The sequence below is a fragment of the Ostrea edulis genome, chromosome 1 (assembly GCF_947568905.1).
Source record: "Ostrea edulis chromosome 1, xbOstEdul1.1, whole genome shotgun sequence".
Lineage (NCBI taxonomy): Eukaryota > Metazoa > Mollusca > Bivalvia > Ostreida > Ostreidae > Ostrea > Ostrea edulis.
Genome location: NC_079164.1, coordinates 10,815,219 through 10,840,587, shown reverse-complemented (window position 1 = coordinate 10,840,587; position 25,369 = coordinate 10,815,219). Strand labels below are relative to the sequence as shown.

The 25,369-nt window shown below is 34.8% G+C and overlaps 1 protein-coding gene across 1 annotated transcript in view; it reads right to left on the bottom strand.

Moving 5' to 3' along the window:
* Positions 1-25,369, bottom strand: part of LOC125664126 (ATP-binding cassette sub-family C member 3-like) — a 43,051-nt gene that overhangs the window by 5,112 nt on the left and 12,570 nt on the right. Inside the window, exons 6-24 of the mRNA XM_056152652.1 lie at positions 22,734-22,795; positions 21,550-21,684; positions 20,752-20,970; positions 20,072-20,258; positions 18,659-18,979; positions 17,115-17,252; positions 15,115-15,340; positions 14,940-15,003; positions 14,027-14,153; positions 13,565-13,741; positions 11,860-12,027; positions 11,529-11,706; positions 11,059-11,113; positions 8,318-8,471; positions 6,714-6,951; positions 3,343-3,653; positions 1,966-2,165; positions 652-778; positions 120-221 (exon numbers count right to left, since the gene is read on the bottom strand). Of these exons, the coding sequence (XP_056008627.1) occupies positions 120-221; positions 652-778; positions 1,966-2,165; positions 3,343-3,653; positions 6,714-6,951; positions 8,318-8,471; positions 11,059-11,113; positions 11,529-11,706; positions 11,860-12,027; positions 13,565-13,741; positions 14,027-14,153; positions 14,940-15,003; positions 15,115-15,340; positions 17,115-17,252; positions 18,659-18,979; positions 20,072-20,258; positions 20,752-20,970; positions 21,550-21,684; positions 22,734-22,795 (3,189 nt within the window). The remainder of the gene's footprint in view (positions 1-119; positions 222-651; positions 779-1,965; positions 2,166-3,342; positions 3,654-6,713; positions 6,952-8,317; positions 8,472-11,058; positions 11,114-11,528; positions 11,707-11,859; positions 12,028-13,564; positions 13,742-14,026; positions 14,154-14,939; positions 15,004-15,114; positions 15,341-17,114; positions 17,253-18,658; positions 18,980-20,071; positions 20,259-20,751; positions 20,971-21,549; positions 21,685-22,733; positions 22,796-25,369) is intronic.

The following is a 25,369-nucleotide window of genomic DNA, read 5'->3' as shown; positions in this document are numbered from 1 at the left end:
GTTTAATTACAATATTAGCGAACTTAGATAATATTACATAATTAATGATGTTGTTACAGAGTATGTGATGAATCATGTAGAATGATATCAAGTACAGGACAAATTGCCTGATCTGTCACCTCCGATTCTTTCTCTGTGTACTCAGCTATCCGCTCCACCGATACAGCACTCGTCTCTACTAGCGTGAACACGTACACAAACCAGTTCATCGAGAGAATTATCTAGCAAAAATTCAACACAGTAATTGTAAATAAAAATTAATGAGCTATAATGCCAATGCATTCAATAAAAGGACATAGAAATTTACGAAGATGATGAGACTGCAAAAACCGAGGCCTCTTGTCACAGCAGGCGTGGAACGTTAAAGATCCCTTTCTGCTCAAAGGTCTATTCTCTTTAGAGGAGTGGACAGGCATATCCTATATGCCTGCCCACTACTATAAAGAGAATACTCAAAAGCCATAAACACCGAGCATAGGCCTAATTAAATCACCGGCAATGGTGACGTCTTCATATGAGAGAAAAATTCCCGAGCGGGACTTTTAACAACAGACAACCAACCAACATAAAGACGATCAATCTAACTCTGACTATTATCGAATCAAAACGCTTGATATCAAGAGAAAATATGTCTACTGTTCTGTGACTTACAGTTAGGGAGTAGGAAACGGAGAGTCCAGCTATTCCCGGACTAATGCTGTCTTTGGTTCCTACCGCTATTATACAGGTCGCCAAAATGACCAAACAGCCCAGCATTTCTATGTATAAACTTCTCCAACTGTTGAAAGTATTGAAATTCATCAAATCATAAAAAAATTACGAAGGGTATTATAGTGCCTTTTAAAAAAAAATTGGTGCATCAATTCCTTAAAAAAAGTATGATAAAAACTTTTAATATACAATGTATATTCAATTGAATTAAAGAGATCATCAAATAATTCATACCGAGCTGCAAATTAAATTTTGTGAGAAATAATTTCACTACATTGATGGGCGCATCATTTCAATTGATAAGAGCAATAATTTAATTGATGTGCGCATCAAAACATTTTTAGCTCTCATCACTTGAATTTAATGTGTACATCAAATCAATGATTGCTCGATCTCATCAATTCAATTAAAGATATCTTCAATTATTTGAGTTTATGTTGATTCAGCTCTCCCAATTAGTAAAATCTGAATCATGTTTATGATGAAATGGCTATCATTAAAATGTGTAAAATGAAAGGTGAAGATAACGAACAGTGATCAATCTCATAACTCTTATAAACAATGCAAAATAGATAGTTGGGCAAACACGGAACCCTTGACAGACCAGAGGTGGGATCAGGTGCCTAGGAGGAGTAAGCATCCCTTGTCTACCGGTCATACCCGCCGTGAGCCCTATATCCTGATCAGGTAAACAGAGTTATCCGTTGTCAAAATCAGTGTGCCAAGAATGGCTTAACAATTGGTATGAAACATGTTAGACAACATTTGACCCAATGATAGGTTGTATTGACGAAATAGATAGTTATAACGACCATAGAATTTGCGAAATGCTGACTTCAATCGAGACTGTTAAAACCTCTGTACCATCAAATTGTTTGTCCGTAGCTTACCTCGATTTAAAAACTGACTATACGCAGAGCAAGCTCTTGCATATCGAATCAGTTGAGATATATAAACACCATCTGCAGGTGATAATATCAAATATAAAAAAGGTAAAAACATTGCAAATATAAATTTTGGTAATATACCATGTGCGCATTAATTGAATTATTGCTCTTCTCAATTGAATGAAATGCTCATTTTAAACGGTTGCTCTCATTTCAAATACATGTATTTATGATTACAAGTATGTTCTTCAAGGAGGGGTGTTTAAGTCCAAAGAACCACCAAACTCGTATCATACAATTTTCTGTATAAAGGAATATTACGAAAGGTTAGAAAAAACTTGAAAAAAAAATTAAACGAATACTCGACCTAGTGATGGCAATATCGAGCCAGTCAGCCTGATGGAAGTCATTTATTCTCCTCTGCATCTCAATCATAAACTGGTTCTCCTTGCCAAATGCTCTGATAACACTAGCGCCAGCCAGAGTTTCGCTGAAATAACTGTAGATGGGGGATCTGTTAGTTGAAATAATTCTTCTCAGTTGCCGTGAAGATGGTAAGTGGAAACTCTGCCAATAGAAAAAAAAAAGAAAAAGAATATCACTAAATGCTAGGTCTGTAGATATATACGCACAGATATACAAATCTAAAATGAATACAACGAAGAAATGGCTGATCACGACATCCTATCTTGACCTCTGAGTTTGACCTAGACCTGACCTTATGCTTTGACCATGACCCCTACATTTGGTTCAGACAACTATAGGCATAGTGAATCTAGACAGAATTACGTATCACTGACTTTCTCTTTTAATGATGCACATTTCGCACAGGAACAGTCACAACCAAATCTAACGATTCGGATATGTCTTTAATGGGGTTCGAACTCTAAAACCTCATATGAAAGGCAAATATAACGAACAGTGATCAATCTCATAACTCCTTCAAGGAATACAGAATAAAGAGTTGGACACACATGGACCCATGGACATACCGAAGGTGGGGTCCTGTGCCTAGGAGTAAGCATCCCCTGTCGACCGGTCATATTGAGGCACTAGTGCGGTTTGAATGTGCAACTTCCTTGATTTCAGTTGTTTGCTATCGAATATATATACATGTGTATATATATATATATATATATATATATATATATATATATATATATATCTCCAAAATTGAAATAGAGTCTCAGTAATCGGATATATAATCATATATATATGTTTACCTACGTTTCTTTCATGTTGGTCTAACACTGAAGTTAAAACATTATTCACGATAGTTACGTCATTCACGATGTCACCATGTCTGCTCAGGTAAAATCTCTCCTTAACCATATGAAGTAGAATTATGTAGAAATGGGTATAGATTTTAAACAATGATGTTTGGGTGCCTATGTCCGTGGTAACAGAATATGCCTTACAGATCAGAGCGAACCCATACTGAGACTGTTTGGACAAATTAACTCGCGAACCGCAATACACGCACAAAGGTCAAAGGTAGGATTAATGGTTTGTGTTTTCAGCAATGAGGAGTGTGATTTTGACACTTCTTAAAACAACTTTTTAAGGTTTTCTATAAAATTCAAATACATAGACATTCAATAATGATTTCGTACAGTATTATCGGAATAAAATATCGGTAGGTCTGAATGCATAGTAAACTGTGATTATTGTCTTGGCCAAAAATCATGTAAGTATTAAGAGTATCATCTTTTGAAAAGATACACTGCATTCACAACAGTAATACCATGATAAGGTAGTATATTACGCCGAGTGGGATGACTACAAGCAGAAACCAGTGAACACTGTATGTAATGGCTGCCAGAACTCCTAGTGTTGATATGATACAGAAAATCAGGTTCTCTAAATTAAGTGGTAGCATGGTGTCCACTACTTCCATATCCTGAGAGAAACGGTTAATGATCCGACCCGATGGAGTTGTGTCGAAGACGCTGATTGGACAGCGCACAGTTGTGTGCAACAGGTTAGCATGCAGTGCGCGAGATGCACCGATTGTTCTTAGTACACATAAAATTCCATATAGCACCATAGAAATTACTGCAAATAGAGGGAAACATCTCTTTAATTGAATTTACTATTACATATTTGCTATTACGAAGGAAAAGTATTGAACGTATTTTTGTGAAGTTTATTTAAGGAATATATTCAATTTCTTTATATGATCTACCGTTATTGAATTGAACGAGTTGTTTAAACCGTTGAAAAATTAGCGTTACTTTCACAGCTTAGATAATGCTCTCCACGAAATATCACAGTGCAACAAAGAAATGTATTTCCATGCACCTCACACTATAGAAAGTCACAATGAAACAGTAAATCACGATGTACAAAGTTGCATCGCGGTGAAAACGGTAGAATATTTTGTTATTTGATATTGCTATCAAGTATCATATTTCAAGGTTTATCAAGCCAATGATCCTGTGATTGAAATGAAAGGTGAAGATAAACCAACATTGATCAATCTGATAACTTCTATTAGCAATACAAAATAGAGAGTTGGGCAAACATATACCAGAGGTGGGATCATGTGCCTAGGAGGAGCAATCACCCCCTGTCGACCGGTCACACTCGCCGTGAGCCCTATATCTTGATCAGGTAAACGGAGTCATTCGTAGTCAAAATCAGTGTGCCAAGAACGGCCTAACAATCAGCATGAAACATTTCAGACAACATTTGACTCAATGATAGGTTGTATTGGCAAACCAGACCGCCATAGCGACCATAGAATTTGCGAAATTCTGATTTTAAACGAGACTGTTGGAACCCCTGCACCATCAACTTGTTTGCCAGTAGCCTGCTTCGATTTAAAAACTGACCATATAAGAACAAGCTCTTGTGTATCGAATCAGTTGAGAGATGTAAACACCATATGCAGCTGATAATGGAATATTGCTACTTAAGGTATTCCAAGTATAATGAAAGGATAATGAACAATTTTGAAGGATTTAAATCAACATAAATGTTTATCGTTAAATAATGATGAAAGTGAAGCAGATGAAATTCACATGACTGGTAAATGATTAGAAGCAGACATTTTTGCACTTAACACTTTTTAGAAGAGTTGTCTGCCCTTTGTAAAAATAAGAAAAATCTAATTTTCTAAAAATGTGTGTGGTCAATCATTAATTTTATTTCATATTTTCATTACGAGAAAGTGTATGTAACTTTCTACCAAGAGATTTGTATAGAAATATAAATTCTTTTTAAAATATTGTAATAAAACATGTTTTTCCCATATACTTCAATGTTAAATTCTAGGTGAAATAAATCAAGCAGTAAACAAAATTTTGAAAATTCCAATGGTGGATTATTTTTATTTGATGAACCCTTCAAAATGATACCACGGTTACAAAAATTCCACCATCCATTTATTAGATACGAAATATGGTCATTATACATTGAATACCTTAAATATTGGACGTTGACGATGGAGATGTTGAAATCATCCCGTTTGTATAAAGTTGAGTTGTTAGTTTGCTGTTAATATCTACTTTCAATAAAATATCTACGTATGAAGCAGAAGTGGACGACTCTGTGGTTTCTTTTATTTTGAGTTCACTGGGATATCTTGAATCGACATATGAATGAAAATTATTATTCTTAATAGATAATACATCGTCGATATATTTAAATGTCGAATTGAAGGCCATAGTAAGATATTTTTTCTTCTCTCGTATAAGTTTTTGAATAAATTCTGCTTCATAGGATTATAAAAACAGGCCAGCTAACAAAGGAGCACGATTCGTGCCCATGGGGATTCCAACAGAGTGTTGGAAGTCCTGATCACCAAAGACCACGAAGATATTGTCAATTTGGAACGTCAGCATTTTTAAAATTTCAACTTCAGAGTACTTGTGCGTGGAATCAGAGTAGCGTTTAACAAAGTATTTTTTTGGATGACTGATCACTGGAATATTTGCGTTTTCCATTTTTGTTGAAGAAGCAACTGTTTATGATGTTATAAGTCTAGTCTTAATTGATCGTGAGGAATGGTCGTGTAAAGAGTTGGTATATCATACATTTTGATGTTGTTGATTTGAGAAAAGTTTCACGATATCAAATTTACTAAAATTTCTTTAGAAATTTTTAGAATCCACATTTTATTAACACCTTTTCTGGCATATGTAATCACACAGTGCGTTTGAAGTTTCTCCTCAACAGCTGTTAATATTTTCGTGAGGAGCAAAGATAACTGGCTTGGTATAATATTTACTGGATCCAGCAATGTATCTTTGTAAGGGTTTTATGAAGTTTAGGAATCCAATATAGGTACGGTAACTCATATCCATCCGACCCATTATATTACATATTAAATGTGTCTAAAGCTGAAGCATGGTTTTGAAAAATTTCGTCTTTTGAAAGGGCAGTTGGAGTAGAGGTACGATTACCAAAGGTGGAAGTAATGCCAAGTTCGTTTAAGATACAGTTGTAATAATGAGCCTTACAAACGAATACAGTGTTGTTACAAGTTTTGTCAACTGGAACCAAAATATATTCCTCATGTAACCTATCTAATTAAATAAATTATGTCCAAAACTCAACGTCATAAGAGTGACGGCCTTTGCTTCACTACCTATGGTATCAGAGCAAATTTTGATAATGTTCGAATATTAACAATGTTGATAAATTCCAAACGTCCCCAGCATTTTCCAAGTAAACGTGACAAATATTTAGCTTCATAATTACTTTATATTTGAATACCAAGGTACTTTCCACTCGCGCCGAAGCGATTTTGTACAAGAGCTTTGGAACGTAGTCGAGTGACTGATACGATCCAATCGTAACTACTCGGCTGTTTTCGCTGCTGCACCGAGGTACTTCAGAGTCTATATTTGTGAAAAATAAATGGTGAAGGTGTTTCAAATGTAATAAGATCATGAAACACTAGAAGGAAGATCGAATATCATCTGGAAAGCGATGTGGATTTTAGCGGCAAATAACAGATTTGTGCAATGCATATACATAAATCGGGTAACTTTATCGGTGTTGAGTTATTAGTTTGCAAGATAAATGTATAATCTTAAATGTTTTTTCCATTAATTTGAATCTGGTAGCTTCAATATTAGGGACAACCTCGAAAACAATGATGCAATATACTTTGTCCTAGTCCAAATCCCAAATAACACCCGATGAAATGAATATTCCTTTTATGAAGACTGCTGCTGCCATTCGTATTTGTTTTGGCTGATGTCATAACAGGGTCGTCTGTCCACCTGCTCAGCCAAATGTTTCCCAAGAGAGTCATACATTCACTCAGGCCAAATAAGGTCACCAACAAGACGCAGTATCCCACACCAATGGTCCTAAAGTAGGTCATAAACTGCTTCCACTTCACCTATTGAGTCATTTCAAATATGTATATCAAACGTAGAACTAGCTTACAATAATTTCAGTTTTCATAAACATATGTAATTTTACTTTAATAACAAAAAGAGGTAAAACAATTATAATATCGTTTATAACCGACATTGTAAATTTCCACTGACATTTTTCGTCAACGAAATGAGAAATCAAAGCTATGTTGAAGGTCAGAGCAAGATGTATTTTCTTCTCATGTAGACATTTTTTAATAAATTCTGTTTCAGAGGTTAGCTAACACAGGAGCATAATTCGTGCCCATGGGAATTCCGACAGACTGTTCGAAGACCTGATCACCATAGACTGCGAAGATATTGTCAATGTGGAACACCAGCATAGTTTTGTATTTCAACTTCAGAGTATTGGGATGTGGAAGTGTCGCTTAACAAAGTAATTTTTTGGATGGACTAGATATGAATATTTCCTTTTTCATTTTTTGAAGAGGCACCTGTCTATGGTGTCAAACATCTATTGTTTAATTTATCCTGCGGAATGGTTGTGTAAAGTGTTGAAAAGTAGCATTTTTGATGCTGTTGATTTGAGAAAAGTGTGGTGAATTCAAATTTACTAAAAGTCGTTCACAATTTTTTAGAATCCACATTTCATTTACATTTACATCCGAAGTTCTCTACAGCCCAGTAGCTAAGTACTTCGTTACTAGCTTGAAAATACGGATGCATATTTAATTGCTGTGATAAAATTTAGAAATTCATTTCAAACTTAAAGATTATCTCCCTCATGCATAGCTCTTATCCTTAGACGAATTTGACCTCATTTTTTGGCACTCTGTTTCCCCCTAAATTAGCTCTTACAAGTTTATTATTTTGGAATTCAAAAATTGCGGTTGAACATCACTGAAGAGACATTATTTGTCTAAATGCGCATCTGGTGCATCAAAATTGGTACCATATAAGGTTTACATTACACTACTTCTGGCAATTGTTGTGGCACAGTACGTTTGAGGTTTTCCTTCACAGCTGTTAATGATGAGTAGTAAACATAGGGACTTGGTGGAATATTTACTGGATCCAGTAATGTATCTTTGTAATGGTTTTTGTGGGGTTTTTGTTTTACAGGTTCTAAGTTTCCGACCCTCGCCAACGTGTCAGTATCACATCAATATTTTGTTTGCATTCCATGAACAGATAGTTATCTGTCAATTTGCTCGTCTCTTATACTATAATTTCAAATTAACCTACTGTGTTAAAAAGATTAAATTGTTATAGTTCAGTTCCACTATCACCACCTTCTAATCGTCACTTCCTCTACAGAGGCAGCAAGTTGTATTCATTAAAATAATACATATATAGTGCATAATGATAGATATATGTTCTGACATGTACCTTTCCAGTCTCTGATGTCTCCTCTTCAATAAGCGTATGTTTGATATCATCTTTGTTGACTTTGTCCGCCATCACAGATTCAAGTGTTTCAGTAGAAAGGCTTGTACTGCTCGTTACATGGAGATGTCTCTTACTTAGATCATTTAAAGACTGTCTAAAATAAATAGGTAACAAATAAGACATAGGCAATGACCTTGCAGCAGGCCAGAGAAGAGTATAGAAAACATTACATGTATGTATTAATGGGGTTTTGTCTCGACTCTCGAAGAGGTATTAATGCTACCCCAATGCTACCCCAATGCATTGTCATGACCAATGATACACAATATGTGTATGGTAAATGAGTTTAACTGTATCCTGTCACTGTATCGGAAAATGTTAAGAAAATCTAAGAACAATGCAAATCGTCTTATGGTATGATTAATATGAACAAGTGAAGATAACAAGCATTATTCAATCTTATAAATATAAAATTAAAATAATGACAAACACGGTCCCTTGGCTATACCAGAGGTGGGTCGTGTTCGTAGGAGGAGTAAGCATCCCCTGTTGACTGGTAACACCAAACATGATGTCTATACCTTGATACAGCCTGCTTGATAGAAAGCTTTTGATTTGATTACTTATTTAAGATTATTTTAAACTTGAATTGTAAGTTTAACAGCCGTCATTCGTGAGAAAATCAGTAATTTGTCGCAGTAATTATAAGGTCACAGAAATATGACTCTATGTACTTTTTCTCAATGATTCGAACGTTTTACGAATATGGGTTCAGAATATTCGGCGAAATGGTTTTATTATCAAAACACGCATCTCTTAAAAAATTAACCGACAATCAATGTGAGCCCTATATCTTGATCAGGTAAACGGAATAACCCGCAGTCAAAATCAATGTGTAAAAAACAGCCTAACAATTGGTATGATAAACGTTAAACAACATTCAACCCGGTTAAGCTTGTATTTGTAAATCACTATAACGAACATCGAATTTGTGAAATACTGACTTTAAGACAAACCGTTTTACAATGGAATGTTGAAATGCGTGTATTAATTTAAAGGGTGATAGGTGGTGAACCTTGTAAATACATATGTAGTGAGTCTTCCTTTGCATGCATAACCACTTTCTCTGCGTTATTTCATTGGTATTTGGGTCACTAGACAATGCAACATATTGACCGCATTGATGATGAAGAAATAAGAAACCATCTAACAATGTCTCAATCAAATCATGTCACTCATTTCCTATGTACACGTACGAATACATCAAGTTGTATATCATGATGAATAATATACCCGTAACTCATTGTTCAAAAAGTATTCAGTGTCCGTTTAGACACATTAAATCTGTGGACCGACTCACAAACACACAGTCACTTCGTGCTATCATGCTGTTTTCATTCGTGGGTACTTGTGATTTTACAAAGTGCAAATTTCAAGCTCAGTAAGCGACATGGAGTTTTCAGAGATGGAATTTTTTCGGCGTCGGATGAAAATTATTGTGGCCATCTAAAAGATTTTGACTGACTCTTGCACAGAGACATAACAAATATTCATATTTTTCATAGAATATAATACTGTATAAGATCGTGTCTTATGGTCTTTAATACCGGTACATGTACTAATACCCTGTTTAATTCAGAAGTTCTTTCTTGAAAACTGTAAGAGTTAATTGAATTAAGACAGACGGATAGATAGCGAGGGCATGAAACAGTGAATTCACTACTCTAGTTCAAATAGACGCTCAGCTATTTCCATAAACTCTTAACCAGACAGAGTTTGGTAAAACTCACCATAACAGTTGTGACCACTAGAGGGCGTAGTATAGTAAATGTAAACGTCTTAAAACAAGCGTATATTCAGACTAGGGGTATTAAAATGTGGCAATGGTTTGACATTCTATTTATAATTTGGTCTTCATAAGAATACTGAAGAACATATGACGATAGCATTAGAAAATCATTATCAGTCTATATTCTAAACCATTGTCTCATAATGATTTTAGAAAAGATGGTGCACAAGGCAATCTTTCCATATCCTGTCGGCAGTATTGCATATGTCTCCTGTCGGCAGTATTGTATATGTCTCCTGTCGGCAGTATTGTATATGTCTTCTGTCATCTATACTTGTCAAACATTGGGTTTGAAAATATGTGTCTGAAATGTAAATTCAATCTATTCGTTGTTATATAACTTTCCGTTTGTAGCCAATAGGTAATCAGATTACCTACCAGAATTTTGGCAAGTATAGTTACGACATCACAACTGCTATCATGAATCTCCACACGACTCTCGCTCGTTGAAATTTACGAAAATAGTCGAGCGTTTAGTTAAACAAGAATACAATTTTACTGTTTTTACCGATTGTTAGGCCGCTCTTGGCACACCGATTTTGAATACAGATAACTAAGTTACTCCTCCGAGGCACCTGATCCCACCTCTGGTGTGTCCAGGGGTCCGTGTTTGCCCAACTATCTGTTGTGTATTGCTTGTAGGAGTTATGAGATTGATCACTGTTCGTTATCTTCACCTTTCATCGAAAAATATTTTATATATTCATACATATTATTATTATTACTAAATCATAATCAAGAGAGCTCCACAAAGCGCTGCTGGATATAATTTTAAATAAACTTGCGTTAAGCATCTGAATCTCACTCAACTCGCGGTACTTCATCCCCCACCTGTTAAAACAATGTAGATATGGAAGTCAAAATTAATCTAAAATACTACAGCAACTCGTACCTCAAATCAAATATTGATCCATTTGTTCCTTGTAAGGCCTCTACTTTTACCTCTCCTAAAATCATACATATTATTTTTATCTATAGTGATAAATCTTATTTAGTTACTTCATATACATTTTCTATCAGGTGTAACCTATCTGCTGGGAATAACACAAGAGGATACATCTGAAATACTTCATACCTGCATTTGGTTACCATGATTCCTGCATTACGTTCCTTCAAGTTATGACTATTGCTCATATTCTACACTGCCTAACTCTATAACCTAAACTAAATAAGACCTCTCCTATCGTGGAAACCTAAGACGAAGTGTAAATTTCAACTATTACTGCATTCAAATGGTGGATAATCATTCTGTTGTTTTATGACAACAACGTGTTCCCGTCAAATAGGGAGGACGAATATATAAATTTTACAAAAATAAAAAAATAAATGCCTGACAGAGAAATGAAAATAATAAATTGACACCTTTAACGTCCCCTTTATCTGTATCCATCAAATAAGTCTCTAAAAATTCAGCAAACGACCCAGCATGATTGATCAATTCTTCATAAGTGCCCGATTCTGATATTTTTCCATTGACGAAGACGATTATGTTATCAACTTTTGGTAACCACTGTATTCCATGTGTAACCATAATGCATGTCTGTCAAGAAGAACATACGGATAGATATTCTACTGGAATTTTGTTTTACATGTATATTTCATCTTGATAATTAAAACAACATTTACCGATAACCACAACGTATACGTATGTATTGTATAGCATCTACATTAATAGAATGAAACAGAGACCTACCTTGTCTTTCAGTAACCCGGATGATCCAATAACTTCATCAAAAATATGGCTGCCTACATAAGAGTCGACTGCAGATAATGGGTCGTCAAGGAGATAGACGTCCCTGTCACTGTAAACTGCGCGGGCTAGACTCACTCTCTGCTTCTGTCCGCCACTCAGATTGATTCCCTATATAATGCATCAAGGATAAGACCACTCAAACTATTATCATAATACGCATTCTAATTATATCGTCTGTAAATAAACATTTATTGGTACAATAAGTTGTTTTATATTTAAATTTTGTAAGTTCGTTTTTATGTACTGTAGATTATAAAAGTTTAATAATTCTACCATTTCCCAACTACAATGCCTCTTATAACTGACTGCTGCACGAAGTCACTAAACAATCAAACAATTGATTACTTGTGACGTATTCAATTCATTTTGGCAAATTTTTGATATGTTTCAAGCATGTAAATTTTCAACAACCACCAATCCCCCTTTTTACTATGCCTCACCAAGCGATTATATGATTAATTTTATGTGGGCCGTTTTGTGCACAACCTTTTTGCTATAGTTATTGTTTTTTAAAAGCATTTATAGGTGTTTTATTAGCTGGGCTACTTGTGTCATGTGACTAGTCAGCCTGTTTTAAACACTATCTAGTAATTCCGTAGTTATTAGTCAATTTTCTGATGTAAGCCCAGCCAATTCATCTTTATGTATGATTATGTAATATGCAATTTTATTGGGTAGTTATTTGTTATTTCAATAAATGACAAATTCACGCAATGGCTTTCTTTCTTATCTTTTCATTTATAATGTTCTTATCATATTCTTTGGGGAAAATTGTGAATATAAAGAATTGATTTCTGTTTTGTCCTTCGGTACACACCACTTTGGTGAATAATACTCCTCAGCATCAATGGACACTTAAATTCAGCATCTCAATAAAGTTTAAGTAGTAATTGTAAATAATTTAATCTGTTCCCTGGCATCGTGTTTTTTTTTTACCGGTTTGATTGGTGCGCAATAGGTAGTGTTTTTATTACATTTCCTTATATTATGTATTGAAATCAACATGGAAGTTATAGGTGATATTATATTGCTTAATGAAGCAAATTGGGGTTGTTTTTTAAGTTTTGATAGTGTATGGCCTATGTTCAGTGCCAAAGAAATAATAAGTACCTAAGTATGCAAAACACTTAGGGGTAACAGGTGAATCTGGCATGTGGGTATTCATTATATATACGGGTATACTGTACATTCTCGTAAAACATTATTTCAAATGAAGTAAAATGTAAGAGAAAGCTAGACATTTCCCGAAAAATTTAAACATAAATTACGTCTACACATTATGATTGCTTGACGGTATATTGGGACACTTCATTGATGTGACAAACACCTCTTGGGTTTTCTGGAGTCTGTGTTTGCCCTATTATGGACTTTCGGTTGTTTATAGGATTGATGAGATTAATTATTGTTTGTTATCTCCATGTTCACTGGATTAGCAAGCTACATAGGAAGTTTAATTTCTAGACCTCAAACCATAATGAAGCGAGACAGGTTGATGGACAGAGAGATAACCTTCATTCCCCTCCAGGTTTGGTATATGACTAAAATATGCTGATGTTAATGCACTCCAAAATTTCTTATTGGTGAACGATTTTAAGGAAATGTTCATTAATCAAGTTTTGAATCGTCTTTAAAATATTCAACAAACCCTTTCTCCTATTTCTGTCTGATCTCCTGCAGGCAGTACATTCAGGTCCTGAGTGAGAGCACACGCCCCCAGAACTTCATGGTAACGTTTCTCGTCCATCTTGTTTCCAAACAGAATGTTGTCTTGGATTGTTGCATTTTGAATCCAAGCTTGTTGAGGGACGTACGCAATGGAGCCCTGTGAGTTTTCAAAATATGGAAAACAAAGATTTTCTTTTTCATATTAAATATCGAGTGTATCTTTCATTCTATTTTCAGTCTGTTTGAAAACATTTATGTGACGCTTTTCTGCTAAGTAGATTATCCCTCGTTGGAACAACTGCTTTTACTTTGTCAAACTTGAGTCCATATCTTCTTTATTAGGTTACGTTAAATATTAGGTAATCAATATATGCGGATCTACTTCTACAGACGTGTATTTTCTTGTACTAGTTCGACAGTTCTCTTATGGATAAACGCTAACCTTGACGCAGACTTTTCCCTTTATTTTGATCATTTCCCCCAAAATGGCTGACAACAGTGAAGATTTCCCTTGTCCCACCTGTCCAACTACAGCGACAAGACCTCCCTCTGGGATCGCTATATTTACTCTAAATAGATAGAACATCACATCAGTAAGGACTCACGTGTACAACCGAATGTAATAAGTTTAAAAAATCAGAAATAAAAAAGTCAGAGAAAGAATCCCGGCGTAGATTTTCACATCGAAATTTTGAAAGTTTATGTTTATATCAATAAGTTTGACTATATCGATCAATGACTTATTCATATTCATTCTTAAATTCGGTACAAATATACATTGTGACCACACAGGTGACGATCAGTGTAATTCCTGCAATGCTGCACACACCATAGAAAACATTCTATTTGTCAATAAACCAAAAATTTACTGGGTTTCGTGAGGGAATATTTCTCTTTTAGCAGCCATGATTTAGGAAACATATTCCCATCTCTGCTCTTGTTCCTTGATACTGTCATAGTTATAACTACTGAGGGCTCACTCATTTATATTGATATACTTATACTGATAACAAATACTGATGGTAGCGCACTTTCTCATTTCATCATAATGGGATCCGAGTTGGAAAAGGTCCTCAGTACCCCTTGTTTGTCGTAAGAGGCAACTAGATGAGGCAGTCCTTCAAATGAGATCACAGAACCGAGATCCCTTGTCAAGGCAGGTGTGGTACGTTCAACATCACTCCCTGCTCAAAAGGCCGTAAGTGACGAACATACGCCTAAATTTTATGGCCCTTTACCGGCAATGGTTGTATCTCCATATAAGTGAAAATTCTCGAGAGGAACGTTAGATAATATAAAATTAATTAGTCATCTTATTATACTTATATCGAGAGAAAATACTAGTGGGGACTCACTCTTTCAATAAACTGCTGTTGATGTCCCAGGCAAACTCCCCGTCGATGATATCAACTGCTTTTCCTGAAAAATGATAAAAATGTGTTATTTTATATCAAAAAGAAAAAACCAAGAACTCGAAAAAGCCAAAACAAAACAATTATTGCTATTCCTGATTTGAAAAAGAGATCTTACCTTGTTGACATCTTTCAACACTATCCTCCTGGATATCCACTGCATTTAAGAAGGTATTTATTCTCTTCAAAGCCACAAAAAATTTCAAATTATCTCGAACAAAATAATTCAGGTCGTCGACGGAGTACTTCAGTACGTTGAATAGAGAAAGGGAGACAAATACTGTCTTGGCATCCAGAGGTGTATCACTTATAAGTATGTAAGTAAGGAGCACTGTAAACATGACCTACAAAAAATGCACAACACACTAAACTCTGATCACGTTTGGTTGGGTGTATATTGTTTAATGTCCTTCTCGAGGATCTTTCACTTACATGAAGATCACGATTGCAATATGTAGATGAGGAGAAATTACTTTAAAGTAACCAGTATACTTTATTTTCTGTGCTAAACTATTCAATAGTTTGATATAAAGACGTAGCTCGTTACGTATGATATATGTAAATGGTTACTGTACACAGGACAGGACTTATGGAGAAACATTATGTTTACATCTCTCAACTGATTCGATATGCAAGAGCTTGTTCTACGTATGGTGAGTTTATAAATCAAAGTAGGCTACTGACAAACAAGTTGATGATGCAGGGGTTCCAACAGTCTCGTTTAAAATCAGCATTTCGTAAATTCTATGATCGTTATAACGATCCAGTTTGCCAATACAGCATATTATTGGGTCAAGTGCTATCTGACGTGTTTCATGCGAAATGGTAAGCCGTTCTTGGCACACTGATTTTGACTACGGATAAATCCGTTTACCTGATCAAGATATAGGGCTCACGGAGGGTGTGACCGGTCAACAGGGGATGCTTATTCATCCTAGGCACCTAATCCACCTGTGGTATATCCTGGGGTCTGTATTTGCCCAAATCTCTGTTTTGTATTGCTTATAGGAGTTTTGAGATTGATCACTGTTCGTTAACTTCGCCTTTCATATTAAGATCAAAAACAATAAATAACAAAGCCTATATGAAAGAGAATGGAATAGTTAATGCTTGATATCACGTTCAAAATTTTTGCAATGTCGTGGCTTAAATAAAAATATCACTGGATAATAAATTCTATTCTATTACGTAAAGTCTTTTTTCATATCATTAATTAATATCGATACATCAATATATGATGTTGGATCAAAATAAGTATGAAGTTTAGTATATTTCTTTCTAAGAAAATGACCTAACTTCACTAAAGAATTCGATTATTTGTATACTATATCATTGTAAATACAACCTCTGACATTTCAGTAAAAATAAAAACAACTGGGAACATAAATCCGTACATACAATAAGTATAAAGCGTCTTTATCTTCATTTTTCTATAGTGCAAGATACGTTTTACAAAATAAGAGAAAACTGGAGAGATTTAAATATCTTCATATCCTTAACTACATAGACAGCTTCGTTGAAATATCTCCTTTTCACAACCGGTTACTACATAATTTGCATTTTATGGTTTAGTGATTCTTGAAATACTTTCTGAAATGCTATGTCCTAGCCTAATTATCTCCCATTAGAAACGCTTAAACACTTAGGTACAAATGAATATCCTGTATGAAAAGGTGAAGACAACGAACAGTGATCAATCTAAAAACTTCTAATAGCAATACAAAATAGAGAGTTGGACAAATACGGACTCCTGGATATACCAGAGGTGATATCAGCTACCTACGATGAGTAAGTACCACTTGTCGACTGGTCACACTCGCCATGAGCACTATATCTTGATGAGGTAAATGTAGAAATCCGTAGTCAACATTTGTGTGTAACGAACGGTCTAACAAATGCTATGAAACACGTCAGACAACATTTGACCCAATGGTAGGTTGTATTTGCAAATGTAATGTCATTCTTGTTTGAAAGGATCAGGATAAATAGTTGAAAATGTGAAAGATCAATATGCTGATTGAGATAACAGCAATCCCATTTTGATCAGAAAAGTTAAACTGAGAATACGGTTCAGATGTGTTAAATTAAATACATTAAGCATGATATAAATTCACATACTAGAAAGGGAGTGATGTGGAAAAATGTTTCAACAATTCGTTCGATGACTTTCACATTCATGAGTTTTCTCAACTCTGCATTTCTCTTGTCTATCATTTTGTCTTTGAAAATCATTTCCCAGGCGTACAGCTTTAAGACCTGCAAAGTAGAAAAAGTCATGTTTTGAATATGTTTCGGGGTCAAAGTACATGTAATAGTTATCATGGCAAGGAAATATATATGATTTAAGAAAGCTATGTACACATACGCATTTTATGCATTCAATATCATCCTTGCTCTTTGGTAGAATAATGTTAAATATTTTTTATCTTTCACATTGTACAGTAATACCCTCTATTACAGACGTTTATCATCAAATGCATAACCTTAAAATTTTGGTAAAAGATAATTGATAGAAATGTCATAGACTAACTTCGATTTGCTAAATGTACTTGATAAAAAAGTGCAGCTCTAAAACATATATCTCCTTCATCAAAAAAGCATGCTCTTAAGTATTCTGACATTTTCCCCTAGAATACCTTACAGCAATTTTATATAGTCATATCTTCCCTAACCATTGTGGTAACCAATTGTAAACAGTGTTTTACCTTGAGTAATTTTGAACAGTGATTTCAACAATAACCAATTCACATCGGTGCATTCTGATGTCGTAGTTAACCACTATGTACAATGAAAGTTACCAAACGAAATGTAAACTTTACATAATTTGTAAATGACATGGAGGCCACTATCTTTAACCAGGGGTTGAAATATTGATCAAATCTGAATCTACATTATAGTGTTCTGCTTATGTACAATGTGACAATTTGGTCAATGATTCGATAGAAGACTTTCCTTCATTAACCACTTCTCTTTAGATGTTATTTTAATAAAAATATTATTTCTCCAATTCCTTCATTCATCAAGTATGCGGTAGTGATTCACAGAGAATTTGCCTCAAATCCAAATTCGTTCATATTGACCATGAACAACTCAAAAGTGATGTTCATTTCTTATATTTCAACACATAGACACGACGTCATACTTCGTCTCACCCTGTCGTTTATCAACATTGCACGGTGCACTGTATTTTGGAGCTTGGAGACGACAAGATTGGGATGATAATCCACGTAAGTTCACAATCTTAATCCGAGGTGTGACTTGCAAGATCTTTGTAACACATGTTGTATTTTTTCAAATCATTACGCTCTCTCAATCGCATGCTTTAAGCTAGTTCATAATCTGTTCATAGTCAAAATGAACGGATTGTGTCGCGTGCTGAAATTGGTTGGTTCATAGAGGAAAATGCGATTTGTAATATAGATATATTACTATTTGTCGAATGTTTGAAAACGTTAAGCAGGTGTACCGACATGCCTACAAAACATTGAATTTACTGGGATCAGGAAATCGAAAATAATTTATTGTCTCAGGTGAAATTAAGTCCAAACATTTTGACATTGTTTTGAAGTTGTTTACAAGTTTCATGTCACGTTGTATATAAAATATAAATGCTAATCATATCTCAGAAAACAGAACAGTAACAAAATCTTTGTAATAATTACCTTTATACCGTTGATTACTTCTGACAAGAGATTTATTCGGTCGTCTTTGAGTTTCATGTGCTTCTGCATCACCTTAAATAGTCTCGAGCTGAGGAATACATTCATAGGCATCAAAAGTACTAATACACCACACCCTGCAAATGTGGCATAGCCAAGGATGTCATACAGAAAGTAGATTGAGAGTACGATCTCCAGAATGCTTTCAAACCACATTCCAAGGAACATCATGACATTTCTTATGGTAGAGGTATCAACTGACATCAAATTCAAAATTTCTCCATCTGATGAAGACTGCTTCGAATGATGGCTGATTGCCAATACCTAAATGGAATTCAAATGATGTTATCACACGTTGTGGTCCAAAACTAGGTTGTTATTACGACCATAGAATTTGCAAAATGCTAACTTTAAACGAGAGTATTAGAACCCCTGTAACATCAACTTATTTCTCAGTAGCCTGCTTCGATTTAATAAAACTGAACAAACACACAGAACAAGCCCCTGCGCACCGAACCAACCAAGAAACGCAAACACCACACACAGGCGACAACAGAACACCGCCACACAAACACTGGAAGCCAACGACGGAGAAGCCGAAGTCAACCCGCCTGCCACAAAGCGAAACGCCAGTCTGCAGCCAACACCCATTTTCAATAAAATATTCAAATACGAAGCAAATGTTGAAGACTCTGTAAAATGTTTACTTTTAATAAGTAGCCTCGGTGTTATATCTAAAGGTCGAGTTGAAAGCCAGAGCCAAAAAAACAAAAAACAAAAAAAAACCCAACAAAATCTTCTCATGTAGGAGTTGTTGAATAAATTCGGACTCGAAAGAATATATAAACAGGTCAGCTAATAAAGGAGCATAATTTGTGCCCATGTGAATTCCAACATATTGTTGGAAGACCTGCTCACGAAAGACTACCATTATATTGACAAGGAATAACTCCAGTATATTTTTATCATCAACTTCAGAGTACTTAATCAGATTGGTGTTTAACAAATTACCTTTTAAATGAAGCAACTGTATATGATGTCAAAAGGTATAGTCTTCAATTTATCCTGGGAAAATGGTCGTAAAAAGTTTAGAGAAGTCATACGTTTTGATGCTGTTTATTTGAGAAATGTTTTGTGATTTCAAATTTACTAAAAGTTCTTTAGAATGTTTTTGAACCCACATTTGATTTACACCACTTCTGGCATATGTTGTGGTACAATACGTTTGGAGTTTCTTCTTTATAGCTGTTAATAGTTTCGTATATCACTTGTACAGGAAACGGAATGCAACAGTATGATCACATAGATACCTTTTCTGGGTTACGATGTTAGGGTTTGACGATTATAGGGAAGTGCTTTAAAGTATAAAATTTGTATACTAGAAATTGTTGGAGTGTATGTGAATTCTTTCTGTACCTTTACATACAGTGCAGACATAAGAGTAGCGCTGAGTCTTCTTCCCAAGTTTAAGGACATGTATAAGTAATGGCTGTAACATATGGACTGTAATGCTGATACGACAAACAATGATACGGCAAGAACATATCCCCACCATAGCTGACCCTTCTCACCATGGGGTTCTGCTATAAACTCAAGGAGAAACCTGTAATACATAAAGATATAAAATATTACACCCATAAAACTGATGACAGCATTTGACATGTGCATATTTTAAGTTTTATTGTATACCCCATAAAAGGTCACTAAAGCAATATTAGAAAAAGTTTTGAATTTCCGTCGAACTATATCCACCATTGTGAATTTTGTATTCACCCTAATTTAGATTCATGGTTTTATTCACATGTTATATAAATAATACGTTTAAGCTATTTTCGTTTCAGTGTTACTTTTATGCCTCAAACAGTGGGGGATAAAAGCCGAATCATCGGGGAAATGATATTCCAACTCTGGTGTGTCTAGGGGTCCATGTTTGCCCAACTCTCTGTTTTGTATTGCTTGTAGGAATTATGCGATTGATCACTGTTCGTTATCTTCACCTTTCATACAACCATTTATTTTCAACATTCCAAAATGAGTGACAAAGTCAAATATCAAACAAAAACAAAAAGTTTTTACATGTATCAGTGAAGTCTCACCTGAGTAACTGCGGGCTAATCATTTTACAGACAACAGTAATCATGGCAAGTAGATGGAACATCAAGAATTCCCGACCAAACATTTTGATTAGAGTTCTCAATAGGGAATGATTGGAAGGGTGGTATTCAGGTTGGGTGCTATCTCCAACATCATTCATCGCAAGCAGGGACTGTCCAACACTCTCTAACATTGGGAAATCGTTTCTTCTTTGGATGCAGCTTTACGATAAATAATTTATTTTAGCATTGCATTTTATTAATGAAGCAAAACAGGTAAAACAACGAACAAAAAAAAAAAAAAAAGAAGATAACGAATAGTGATCACATTCATAAGCCTTATAACGAATAAAAATCAAGGGAAGGGTAAACATGAACCCAGGAGGTTTTCAGAGGTGGGAACAGTTACATAGGAAGACTAAATATCCCCTGCTGACCGGTGATACACTCCATGAACCTCATATCGTATCTCGAATCGGAGAATAAAGTAAGGTCCTATGCTAAATTGTCACCTAGAGACCATCTTACTGTTACGCTTCAATAATGATCAATGCTTACTACTGAAGATCAGTCCTTAAAATGAGAAATGGGAAATGTCATTGATAGACATTGTTCTTCAAATACTACCAACCTCCAAAATGTTTCGCTTTCATTCTCCGTATTTTAACTTCAAATGTGAGCTTCTTATTATACAATGACTTATATGTAGAAGACACACGTACGTATACTAAGACACATTAAATTATAATCAAAGAACATAAAATTGAGACTAATCAAAATACCAATATGTTAATTACTTACCATTTCTTTGAAGTACTTATAGAAGCATTCCAATAATTTTGATATTTAGACAATAAGTAGCCCGCTTTGTCTCTGGAATCCATAGACATAATATCCTTCTTCTTTAGGGGTCTTCTGTAACCTCTCATCATAAACCTGTTTTGTTTCATGTAAATAGGTTTGGTCAGTGAAAGAACATCAATTCAGCTCAAACAAAACTATGTTACACATTTTGAATATAAATATTTAACAGCATGTTACACTGATGAGCAAAGAATACAGGGATAATTATATTGCACCTTAAGTTGTTTTCATATAATTTAAAGATGAAATTACACGTGGGAGGAAGTGTGTATACAATGTCTCTTTGAAAATTTGTAAACGTATTGTCCTAGAAGGAATGTTTAAACAAGAGGCCAATAGGCAAGAAAACTCACTAGAATCGATATCTCCAGTATTTAAGTTTGGATTACTTACAGTGGCACCGTAATACGTCTGAATATACCACTTGATAACTCTATGTATATGAATATCCGCATGCATAACACATCACTCTGTTGCTGTCGGTAACATTCTGAACGATTCCTACAGGAAAGTTTTGGCTCGAGAGATAACATTAAAATAAATTTGAATCTATTGTTTGTTTTACGCCGTCCCTTTGAGAATTTTTCACTGATATTCAAACCTTGCTATCTGTAGATATAGTACCACAATATCAGATGTTACATGTATATATTAAACCCATTAACATGTCAACGCGTGCCGCGACACGGGACCCCACTTTTCATGTACGAAATGCCCGTACGTTTCATCCGTTTTGGAAGGAGCAATAACTACCAATGACCATGGCACGATTGGTGCGCGAAATTGCAGCCTCAATGTTGAAATGAAAACACTCTAATGAATGAGCTACGACGACCAGTAAATTCAATTTATATTACTTTTATATGCAATAATGCATGTCTTACAAACTATATGGTCTAGATATCAATGAGATAATTTTGAAAGCTACCTTTGTAATGGCATTTTTACTACACTTTCTTATCATGGGCAACCCAAAGCAGCGGATAATAAGAACATTTACCGATAAAAATAACATGAAATTGGCATACTTAATGGATACCCCAAAGTTTCTATCATACTAGTATGTGGTAAAAATTATTTTTATATACAACAGTCTTTACTGATAGATTTACACCACCTACCTCACGATCCAGGAAAACAGCAGTCTGGACGGAAAGGAAGACGTGGAATAAGGACTACTCTCCTGGGAAAAATTTCAGTAATGTTTTACATGGTGTACGTATTTGAACATATGTGTTTTCAGTAACAGTTCTAAATATTTAATACGATCCAAATATTTTGACAATCCATGAAATGCTCCCAAAATTGTCTTGTTCTGTGGGTTCGCCATGTGTTCACTTACCGTTCATTCCTCCCTCATTTATCTGAACTCATGTTTGCTCACTGATAGCTGACTGTTCAATCAACGATTACTTCTTGTTTAACTCAATTAACGTTAACATTAAGAAATATTGTCATAACTTTCACCACATAATTTTTCAAATATAACTGTTATATGATTATATAACATTACACTGGACAGTGTGGTTTTGCTTTTAGAAATTCTTATCTAACAAATTGTCTATCTACAATATAGATGCTTGAGATGACATACCTTTACAAATACACATATAGATGTAGTTTCCATTCATTTTATGCTCTGGCAAACAGACCAAAGCACGTTGGATTGATGTATTAACACATTTAATATCCAAGTCAATGGTTCGATTAAATATGAGCTACCGTACCTATACTGAATTCCTAAACTTCACAAAACCCATACAAACATGGATACATTGTGAATCCAGCAAATGTTCTACTACTACAGGGTGAGCCCTAATTTTGCTTCTCTCGAAAATATTAACTGCATTGAAAGAGAAACTTCAAGAGATCTTAAAACAATCGTTTTAATAAACTTGAAATCACAATTTTTTCTCAAATCAACAACATAACACCATGATTTTCAACACTTTACACGACCATTATTCACGACAAATTAAAGACTAGATGTTCTGACAACATATAAAGTTCCTTTTTCACTGAAAATGGAAAACAGGAAATACCCATATCTTGAGATTCATTAATTTATTACCCACCACTCTGAATCTACCTACAGGTACTTTGAAGTTGATGTTACAAAGATGCTAGAGTTCCTCATTGCGGATATTGTTGTAGTCTTTGAAGATCATGTTTTCCAAAGTTTGTTGGAATTCTCATGGGAAGAAATTGTGCTCCTTTATTACTGATCTGTTTATATATTCTTACGAGGCAGAATTTATTCAAAATATCCATTTGAAAAAAATATCTTTAGCTTTGGCCTTCAACTCGATATTTAGATACATCGACGACGGTTTATCTATGAATTCTAATCATTTTCATTACATGTGAATTCGATATTTCCCAGTTAATTCGAAATGAAAGACACCACAAAGTCTTCTATATTTGCTTCATACATAGATATTTTATTGAACATATATGTTAATGGCGAAAATCAACAACTCAACTTTATGACAAACAGAATGACTTCAGCTTTTTCGTCGTTAACTTCCCCTATTTATAAACCAATATTCCATTACCATGTGTATATGGTGCTTCTGTTTCTCAACATACTTGATATACAAGCCATTGTTCTGCATACTGTTAGTTTTTAAATTGTGGCAGGCTACTAACAAACAAGTTGATGGCACAGAGGTTTCAACAGTCTCGTTTAAAGTAAGTATTTCGCAATGATTTAGTTTGCCAATACAATCTATCATTGGGTCAAATACTGTCTGACGTATTTCCCATAGATCGTTAGGCCATTCTTGGCACACTTATTTTGACTACGGATAACTTCGTTTACTTGATCAAGATATAGGGCTCACGGCGGGTGTGACCGGTCGATAGGGGATGCTTACTCCTCACAGGCACCTGATCCCACCTCTGGTGGGCCCAGGGGTCCGTGTTTGCCCAGATCTCTATTTTGTATTGCTCATAGGAATTAAGAGAGTGATCAGCGTTCGTTATCTTCAGCGATACCTTTCTTTAAACCTGTAAAGGATACAAATTAAGAGTAGGGCATATAGAGACATACAAAGAAAACAGAAGCGCAAACGACGAGTAAACATCCACTGTTGACCAAACACATCTCCCAAAGCCCTACATGTATGTCTTGATCAGCTCAACAGAGTGATCCATAATTGAAATCCATTTGTTCAGAACGGTCTAACCATTGACATAAAGGAAATGCGACAACATTCAACCGAATGAAACGCTGTATTTGCAAATAAAATCATTAGAATGAACAAAGCGAAATGTTGACTTTAAACAAATCTGTTGAAACCCCTGTAATATCAGCTTATCAGTAGCACATATCAATTAGAATATATCATATGCAGAACATGTTCTCGCATTTCAAATCAGTTGAGAGGCATAAACACCACTGTGATCAGATACATATAGCTTTATATCGTATGCCATTACAATTTAATGGTAAATATATTGTTGATTTATTGACGTGTATAACAATCACATTACATATTCAACAAATCGATGGTGTGCTTTTTATAATTATCTTAGCATTTGAACGGTTTATCAAATACCAATAATCCATTATTTTAAAAATTACAAAATTTTTATGACTGTTCCATTCCTTAGAGATTGTATTTCGTATTGAAGTCCATGATTTATCAAACATTTACTTTAAAAGTTGTTTAATCTTCAGAGACATTTCTTGGTAAAATGTTACACAAACCCATTCTTTATAGAAATATATAATATAATTGACCGCAGATATATT